This window comes from Numida meleagris, chromosome 5, assembly GCF_002078875.1.
Source record: "Numida meleagris isolate 19003 breed g44 Domestic line chromosome 5, NumMel1.0, whole genome shotgun sequence".
In the NCBI taxonomy this organism is placed as follows: domain Eukaryota; kingdom Metazoa; phylum Chordata; class Aves; order Galliformes; family Numididae; genus Numida; species Numida meleagris.
This window is the reverse complement of record NC_034413.1, coordinates 51,065,737-51,075,538: the sequence shown is the minus strand read 5'-3', so window position 1 is coordinate 51,075,538 and position 9,802 is coordinate 51,065,737. Positions and strand designations below refer to the sequence as shown.

The window sequence follows — 9,802 nt, the reverse complement described above, 5'->3', positions numbered from 1 at the left end:
AATCATTTACGCGGCACCATTTTTATTATCCTTGCTCTCATCTTTCAGTGAATGTCCATCTACAAATTCATTAACTTTTTTGAGACAAATCATTGGCATCCTAATCTTCTGATTCCCATGAAAGACTCACTTTCAAGATACAATTGCAGCTGCCCCACACTGCCAGTTACTGTATCATACACGTCTTAAAATTCTGTAATCAGCATCCACCAGGTGCCGTATCGCATTCAGCACACCACAGTCAGTCAATACAGACATCCCCAAACACACCAAGGCTGGTTTTGTCAAATGTTTTATTGAGTGTAGACATCTGGAGTACTGTAAAACATGCATTATCTGTAGATTCAAAAAGGAGCAAGCCACATTGTCCTCACTGTCAAACGTGTCAGGCTTGGCATACATGATGGAGATTAATGAAGTATCATGAGAGTAATATGGTTCCTGAAAAGCTTCTACAATTTGGAGTAGGGTCTTAATCGTTTGAAATGCAAAGCTGTTCACATTTAGTGAACTTGCATGTTCACCGGAGGTGCCGTATTTTAATTCAAAACAAACAAGAATAATTTCACTGGGGGAAGGGGAGGTTCCCTAGGTAGAAACTGTATGCTTTTTGTTTCCAGATATTCCATCCCAAATAAAAATTCATATGCTTTTTGAAGCAGCACAGTTTATTTCTGAGCAATGAACAACGTCTGACACTCATTTCTTCTTGGGTTGCTGAGGTGTATTAAATTTAAAGAAGATAATATCTCCATCCTCCACAATGTAATTCCTGCCTTGTTGCCTGTATTTTCCAGCAGCCTGTAAACACGACAGACAAAAGGAAAAGTGGTTATTTCATTAGACATTTTATAGCACTTCCTATCTGTAAGTATTTTAATACATTTTAGTGAAAAAAAACTAAAAAATGGTACTGCTTCAGCTTCTGAGTCTGACAGTCACAGTACTCCCCAGCTTGACACACTTTGGATTCGCATGCACGTAGAACATAAAAGAATAATTTCATCACTGAACTGGTGGCGTGTCGGTGCCTTCCATTTCATAACACGGTCAATCTGGAACATTTCCATATTGGAAATGGAACGTACAAGAACGCAAACCCTAGCAAATCTCGTGATAATGGAGACTAAACCAGCTCCTTTCAGCTTTTAGGCTTCCCTTCATCTAAGCAGTCCCTTCGGGTGGCCGGCACTGGTTGCAGGAAGCTGAGCTGGGCTTGCTGGAGGGAGCAACGCCTAGCACCCTGCCCGGCGGCAGCCGCGCTTGGGCACCAACTTTGGAACGGCTTCCAGCCAAGGACAAGCCCTAGCTGCCAGAGCCACTGCACGAGGAGGTCACAGCTGCACACGCCTCATGCTTCCAGCGGGGCCCTCGCCTGCTGGCGCCCAGATAACGAAGGGCCGAGGAGTATGAAATGTGGTCTTTCCGTCAGAATTTCCTCTGGAACAAATTTGCTTATGGTACAGACATCAGAAGGGCAGCCGTAAGAGCAGATAGGCTGTGAAACCAGGATAGAGGGGAAGGCACAGAGACCAAAGACATGAAAAGGAAATTCGTTATGGAGATGCTATACTTGAGGAGAGCAGAAAATAGGTAAGGAACCTATTAAGAATCAGTGCGCTCCGCATTAGAATTTATTATTATACTTTCCTGTCTTTATCTCATTGTAATTAAGCCTGGCATTACAGAGGCTACAGAGAAGCCGCAGCATTAGGACTGACAGACTGGGCGGGAGGTGGTCTACAGCAGCATTTATCTTGAAAAGTGATCTACAATATGGAAAAGTTGAGAGCTTCTGCTTTAGTTCAATAACCATTCCTGTTTTGAAGTTTTCTCTTGCAGGAGAAAGTGCTTCCATGCAAGACCTCACTGTGCCATTATTCTCAATGACACTATCACAGTGGTGGCATGCTAAGATCCCATTACAGGAAAGCTGTTAACTAATGACCTTAGTTGCAGTAGAACAGATCAGATTAATGGTACATAGTTAACTTAGACACCTTTCTTTCACAAAGCCTGCTCTGTAAAGCAACGTATTCCCCATCTTGCTGTCTAGGAATTTAGAGGCTCAATAACCTTGTCGCTGTCACTCCTTATTTAAATGTCACCAGCAACACTAGCCTACCAAAAATTTCAGATACAACAGCTCAGACAACAAATATTTAGCCCAGCAGTAATTGACCTTACCCCGTATATCCAATCTATCAATAGATAATAAGTAAGACTTTACCAATTTTTATATTTTTCCCCTGGAAATTTGCTGAGAATACGAAAGCTTTACTTTCAAGTAGTCTTAGCAGCTCTTTCCTTTGAGGAGCCTAATAATGCTCAAAGTCAAGAGTAATTAGACTAATTGATGGCATAAACACTAATAAAACGGTGCTGTAAAAATCATCGGCAAGTCGAAGCTGCAGGCACAGGTACGCAGACATTTTACAGTCGGATACATTTATTACTCTCATATCAGTATAAAAACGTGACCCCCACAAAGTAACAATACGGATTTTTCTTAGCACGCTATCGTACACCGTCAGAGTGGCATGGACCACTTTAATTAAATACATTTTGACGCACTAACGCAAGTTTATGTATTTTTGTTACCAGTTTACAGTTAATTAAAAGTGACGGTGTTCCTTTAAATTCTCCGGAGACCATTTAATCCATTTCCATTGCTATCAGAAACACTGGTTGAAAAAATCAATACCCATTTGTGAATCTTGAGTATGTATTAAACAAGACACGTCTAACCAGTTCATTTGCACTTGAAAGCAGCCATCTGTAGAAGCCAGCTTTGCCTAAGCAGATATGATTGCTAATAATGTGATATCCCTGTAGACTACAAAGCCCACACAGAGCTATTCAGTGTATAGTTCACAGCGCTGGCATTAAATTAGTTATGCTGTACTGGTGTTAGACACACACAAAATCAAACTTAAAAATCGATCAACTTGATAACATACAAAGCGGGCAACTCCCATTACCGCTGTTATTTCAGTTGACTCCTAAAAGCTCCCAAATCTAATTTTGAAATTTGCCAGCAATATAAAAGTAATTAGTAATGTGTATGGCATGAAACATTGTATTAAATGCAAATTAGGAAGACTGGAGTAATATCGTGCCTTTTTCTAAGAGCAAGGGTTTTGCTGGTTGGGTTTTTTGTTTTTAACTTTGATTTAAAAACGGAACGACGAAAGCAAACACGCTTGCTTTATTACAGGTACCCTCAAAGCAACCTACATTTATTCATTAAATGTAATTTGAACACGGAAGCTCGCTGCCTTGAACCTTACGTAGCAAAAAGCAAATGACGATATACGGACAAAACACTTAACAGATGCATTCAATAGATACTAAGTGATGCAGCTTCTCAGGGAGAACACTCCGATTTGAACTTCAAAAACCGATGCTGGCAGAATTTGAATCTTGGTTACATAAGGTGGTTCCTGACTGCAGAATATCGGGTTTATTTATAGCTGTGGTTTCACTTTACAACTACAACTCTACTTCCCTTTTCATAAAACAGTTCACATGCCGCAACGAACCAATTATACTGGGATTTTTTTTCCTCTACTTCCTGGGGTTCAAACAAACCTATTAAAGCCCCGCTGCTCAGTATGATCTTCCTTAGCGATACCACTGAGAATAAGCTGAATCTGAAATCATAGTTTTGCATACCTTTCAAGCTATCAAATAGCAAACAATAAAGCCGGACCTTTTAAATTCTTTAACACGCTACAGTGCGTAGGAACCTTCAAATACTGAGATGGATTTAAAAAGGAATATTCTCCGTAATCGCAATTTTATAAGGTTTTATAAAATAGAAATCTTATTAAAGCATCAAAAATGCCAAATGAGAAATTACATGTGTATGAAATAAAGGGAAGTTTTTCTGATTAAAGAAGGTGGAAATAATGCAACAGCAATACAGAGAAGAACAGTCCTTCTTATGACATTTATCTGCCACGTACAAGGTAATTTTGTATTTAATAACTTCAGACCAAATATAATTTGTCAGCTAGAAGAAGGGCACAACTTTGGGCACCCAATCAGTCTCTGCCCTCTAGTGTCGAGAAAGCAGATAAAACTCTTAATAGAAGTACAACTACAAAGAAGCATGAGCTCATGAAAAGTTTCTCATTAAAAACGTTCACCATCTATTCAGTAGATAGTTGCTAGAAAACTTCACTTAGCACAGTACATCTTAGTGGGCCAACTAATTATTACCAGTACCCCGAGCTGAGTAAGGCATGGTATTTTTGAGTAAGACATCAAAGGGCAATTGAGTTAAATACTGAAATGGTAAGTTTCAAGATTTTATTACGCCTATCACAACCTACGAGTGGAGTCCACTAGTCCTAAAAAAAAGAAATTATAAAATATTTTCTTAAATATTTACATTTGGCATTTGTTCTACCTTCACTGCAAACTCAAAACAGGATGACACGTTACTGAAGACATTTTCTGCGTTTCTTGCCTTTCTTTTAAAGGTGTTTTGAAAGTCTGCTAGATCATTGTAAAAATTTCCCTTTTCCAAAACACGTTCATTTTAAAGATTATGACCATCTGAACACTGACATATAAACTGAGAAGAAAAAAGCATAACATTTGCTGATGGGGCTGATATTTAGTACATAAACTGTCATGTCTTAGATACTGGAACTGTTGCACTCCTGCTCAGCAAGTTGGTGCATATTAACTGTTTCTTAAGTAGACAGTGGATTTTTGGTCTGTCGCTAGAAGTGTCTGTTACATTCACTTAGCTTCAAGAACATCTTCCCAATGAAAAATACACATGAAATGGAAAAACAGAGGAAAGGAGAAGAAACAAAATGAGGAGCTCACCTTAACAGCGGCTTCTGAACCTCCTTCCTTAAAATCTTCATATTTCATTACTTCAGCCATAATAAATCCCTTTTCGAAATCTGTGTGTATCTTCCCTGCCGCCTGAGGAGCCTTCGTCCCTTTCTGTCAATGGAAAGACCGGAAGAAAATTAATTGCATTTAAGAAGATTGATTGCAGGAGAGGGGTTTCTTCCTCTTACATACGCTTTCAGGATCTGTTGGAACTTTGTTTCCTATCAGTTAGAATGTCACACATACAGCTGGGTGTTTCTCCATTTTGGGACGCGCAGATAAATGCCTTCACCAGAGATAAACCAACTGACATTAAAGAAGGGTAGCTTTGTTTTTTCCCAATAGGTATAAACAGCAGTATTGATTTTAGAAGGTATGATTGTGTTCTGTTGTGGGAGTCACTTCGATCCCTAGCTCTTCACATAGAAAGCGAGGAAAATAAAGATCTTTTTTAAAAGTAACTTTAAAATCTGAAAAACTCAAGACTTTTAGCTACATCCAAATAATTTCAACTACATTATAACATTCGTTGGCAAACTGCATTTCTAATCACAAATGATGCATGAATCGCAAGCTTTATACACTTGCTTTTTTTTAATTTCAGAATCATTTTAGTAAATCTAGAAAAAAAAAGAATATTCTTACCAAAACATCAACAATTACATCACTTAAAAATAATTTTTAAAAAAATTACAGCAACTACTATAAGATAATTTAAGCTTTTGCAATAAAGGAGAATGCATTATAACTGTATGCCTTAAATTACCAGGACATGCATTCTGTGCACATACAACCATGGCAAGAAATTTGAGAAATAATGGTGACCTAAAGGCTGCTTAATAAAGCATGTTAAAGTGCTAAGGAGTCTGACACTGTAAAGCACAGTTTTTACAATAAAAGATGTATTGGGTTAATATGGCTACTCACTGATGCTTACCTGACTAAATATCTTTGCACATTAAATCAAAGACACTTACAATCAGTCTTAAGATAAACCAGCTTTCAAATTTTCTAATAAAGAGCAAGCATTTCTCCTACTGAAAACAGCAGAGTTTCAGAATGTGCTTTTAAAAACTCTGGCATACATCAGAACGACAGAACTTCTACTTTTCTGTTATTTTGGTAGCTATTTCAAGGGCACTAGCTGCGAGTTAGCACGTGAAAGGAGACAGATGAAAAGACTAAAAGCATATTTCTAAAAGCACGCTCGTAAGTTTAATGTGCTGAAATACACACACAAACATCTGTAGCAGTATCAGCTAAAGATATAAATTTACTGGAAATTATGCTGATTAATGAAAACAAATTAATTCCTTTGAAATGAAACTAAATGTAGCACTGAAATTCAATGCACAGCACTAAATATACTGATACAACAAAAAGGCTCAACGACAGATCTGCATCCCCAAAAGTTGACATTTTTGTAATTTTAAAGGCAGAGTTTATAACTACCCGCGTTTCAAAATATTTTTCAATACTCATCTTTACATTATACTGTATTTTCATTCAAAGGCAAAGCACTACAGCTCAGCTCTTACTATCCTCTGGGAATAAATTAGTCAATCTCTATGGCTGTAATCATCCTACATCAATATTTAAAATACATAATAAAATTTTAAGCATGACACAAGTTCCTGGATAAACACAGAAAGCTACCAAAATAAAGTAGGTCTAAATACTAGAGTCAGTAGAAGATCCGAATTACTGCACACTGATTTTAGGTTTTTGAGCCCAACTGTGTATCCACGAGGAATATAATGATGTTATATTGCTTTTATTGCTGAAAATGTAATCCGAGCAAAGCAAAGAAGGAATGAACCACCCGCAACCCAAACAAACTTAGTGAATACAAAATGAAAAGCAACATCAATTTCACTGCAGACAAACCCAGTCACACAGATTAAGCAAGCACAATACTGGTACGTCTTATCTCTGACCACAGGAGGAGGGTAGACAGATTCTACAGGATGAAGAAATTCAGACTATGTAATAGGCAGAATCAATTGTTACCTGCCTCAATCAATGCAGCTCCACTTTCACTGTTCAGCAGCTCACAAATAATTAAAGTTATCCTGGACAAAAACCTCATCTGTAATGACTAGCTAACCGCCACCATGACAAACTTCAAAGTCAGTGATATCAATCTGAATTCAATAGTGTGGAACTGGATATAGCTGATGAATAAGTATGAATCTTACCCTGATGGTCCATGCACGCACTTCATCTGGGCCTGCAGTGAAAAAGTATTCTAGTTGGAGTGCTGCATATCCAGCCTTAATGATCTTTGGTAAAGCACTGAAAAAAAAAATGAATCCAATTCATTCAACATATACACATAAAACAGCTAAATGCCTCACGTAATCAATTTACATTGAAAGACATCGCGTATTTGGAAGACACTGGACCTACTTTTAAATCCTGTGACAATCAGAGAATCAGAGTAGCCTTTTTCTTTGAACTCTCTTCAGAAGAACTATTTTTTTCTTTTTTCTTTTCTTTCTTTCTTTCTTTTTTTTTAAACTGCAGCAACATATACACAATATTTTGATTTGTTTATTCAGCAGGATACAGAAATATGGGATAAACTGAAATCACCCTACCAAGCAGCACTTTTGGTCTCATGCAATTTTCAGGACTTCTGGTCATGAAAGCATAACTGTTTGACTGAAATTCAGTATTTAAGCAATTTCTTATAGTTCTTCAGAAAAATTACGGCAAAATTATCTCCACCATTCCTGCTCCCCATGGATGACGAAACAGTTTTGGTGATCGCTCCTTCTCAAAAATATACATAACTAATACCTATGTTATAATTAAAACACTGTACAGAGATGACAGATGACAGTTAAAAACTTAATTTAAAATAAATCTTTTCACTCTGTCTCATGGTAAAGAAAGGAGAAGATTCTCTCTTTATAATGGTAATTACTCTGTCATTTATTATTCTATCAGCGCAAGCAATTAAATTACTGCAAGGAAATAGTTGATAATAAAGTGTAGGGAAAATGAATGCTAATTAACCTTTGTGTCATGTTCTCTTCCAGATACTTCTGTTTCTCCTCAGCACTCATATCTTGCAACTTGAGTTCCAAGGCCCCACTAAAAGGAATGACCAAAGCACCCGGGTCGTGCTTGTCCACCCACTCTTTAATTTTTATCAACCTGTAGACAACAAAGGGCACAACATTATCTTGTAGTGCATGCATGGCTGTACCACATTCATTATTATCAAGTAGCACATACATATTCATAAGAATTGCACGGTTTTATGATGCCATCTTTTTGTGTATTGCTTTCCAAGGTCAAGGCATTAACAGGCAGCTATTGCTTCAGGTGTACTCCATTAACATTTCACTGTTTCTTGGTTTCTGTCTGGCATTTAATCTATAAGAAATAGCCTTAATTTGAGGCAATAACTAGGTTTTTGGTAGAGGTTAAATACTTGCAATCTAAAATGCTAACTGAATAAAACTTTGTGCATTCGTAGACGTAATTTTTCTGAGACTTGCAAAGGCGTTCTTTATCAAACATGGTAAAACTGAGGGGTTTTCAGCTTTTCTTCTGACTTACTTTTTTCATTAACACCTCTTCTCAGTGGCTAGGGCAGCTGATATTCGCAGACAGAAAAGAACACTACACTCTATAACCTGCTAGACAGCAAGAAGTACCCTGCTTTTTTCTGGTTATTGATCCCAGAGGATGCCATAGCTAATGAATACAGGAACACGTCGCTACCAGTTTCTCCCACCTTTCTATTATCTCCCCAGGACAAAGCTTCTAGATATTATACTACTATTATTTTTAAATAAAGAACCACATTTTCTATTTCCCCTCATCTTCTGTTTTCTCATCTGGCAGCATCAGTAACAGTTTAATGTACTATGGATTTATGGTACTGGTTTTTAGAAGTTCAATATCCAAACTAAAAAACCACAAATATTTGCAGCACATTCACAGCATGGCATTCATAACTGCAAATGCTATGTATTTTAAATTTATGAGAGACATTCGGAAATGACCTGGAAGGACTGATGACTCTTCAGTTTCAACTCCAGGGCACTACTTCTGAACCTGGGGAACAGTAGGAATGCGGACAACTCTGCGCATTTGGGAAGGAAACACAACAGGCAACAGGCAAGAGAACATTTCCTGCACACTAAGGCAAAAAGTACAAAATACAGTACTCTGGGTGCTGTAGATGCTTCAGGCCCGAAGCACCCACCATACAGCACAGATTTTATGCTTGCTGAGTTCCTTTTCTTAGTCCTGCTAATCTCTGAGATTTAGACCAAGGTTTTAACTGCTATTATACTAAAGTGCTTTGAAACTGTGGCCTGCAAACCTTTAAATAATCAATGCAAATGTCACTTAAGAAAAAAACGAACTGAACCACAAGTTCATCAACACAGATTTGTCAAAGAAAATAGCAGGGGATCAGAGCTATTATGAGATTAAGTGCATGGCCCACTGAGTAGGGCTTTAGATGGGACAAAGAATAAAAAAGTTCACTCAACAGTTTTCACACGTTTGTTATATAAGGCTGGTCCTTCTATCATTTACTTATGTAAATACCCCATCAGTGGTTTTCAATCCTCATTATATAATCTTTCTTCCTCCAGTTATCCAATGAAAATATAGTCTGGTATCCAGGACTGATACTGAAACACTATTGCCTTCCGAGACACATGAATTGAAAATCACAATTAAGGTGTGTTTCTGAAACCACATATGACATTTAACAGCGCTTCTAAAACTGATGCTTGTCGTTAACTAATTCATTTTGGCTAACAAACGGGATACCAAAAGTTCACAGCTTATAAACGTCAACCTTTTAAGAAAATGTATCTAGGCATGTATCTGCTATTCATAAGGGGACTTAACATCTGCACATACTTTTTTTTCCTTTGAAAAGTACCTAACAGCAGCCCTTAGACTAATTAAATAACGC

General features: G+C 37.5%; 1 protein-coding gene across 1 annotated transcript in view; it reads right to left on the bottom strand.

Moving 5' to 3' along the window:
• The window catches only part of OLA1 (Obg like ATPase 1), an 87,572-nt gene continuing 78,046 nt past the window's right edge, over nt 277-9,802 (bottom strand). The window contains exons 8-11 of the mRNA XM_021399336.1: nt 7,876-8,016; nt 7,053-7,149; nt 4,843-4,965; nt 277-801 (exon numbers count right to left, since the gene is read on the bottom strand). Of these exons, the coding sequence (XP_021255011.1) occupies nt 700-801; nt 4,843-4,965; nt 7,053-7,149; nt 7,876-8,016 (463 nt within the window). The 3' untranslated portion in view covers nt 277-699. The remainder of the gene's footprint in view (nt 802-4,842; nt 4,966-7,052; nt 7,150-7,875; nt 8,017-9,802) is intronic.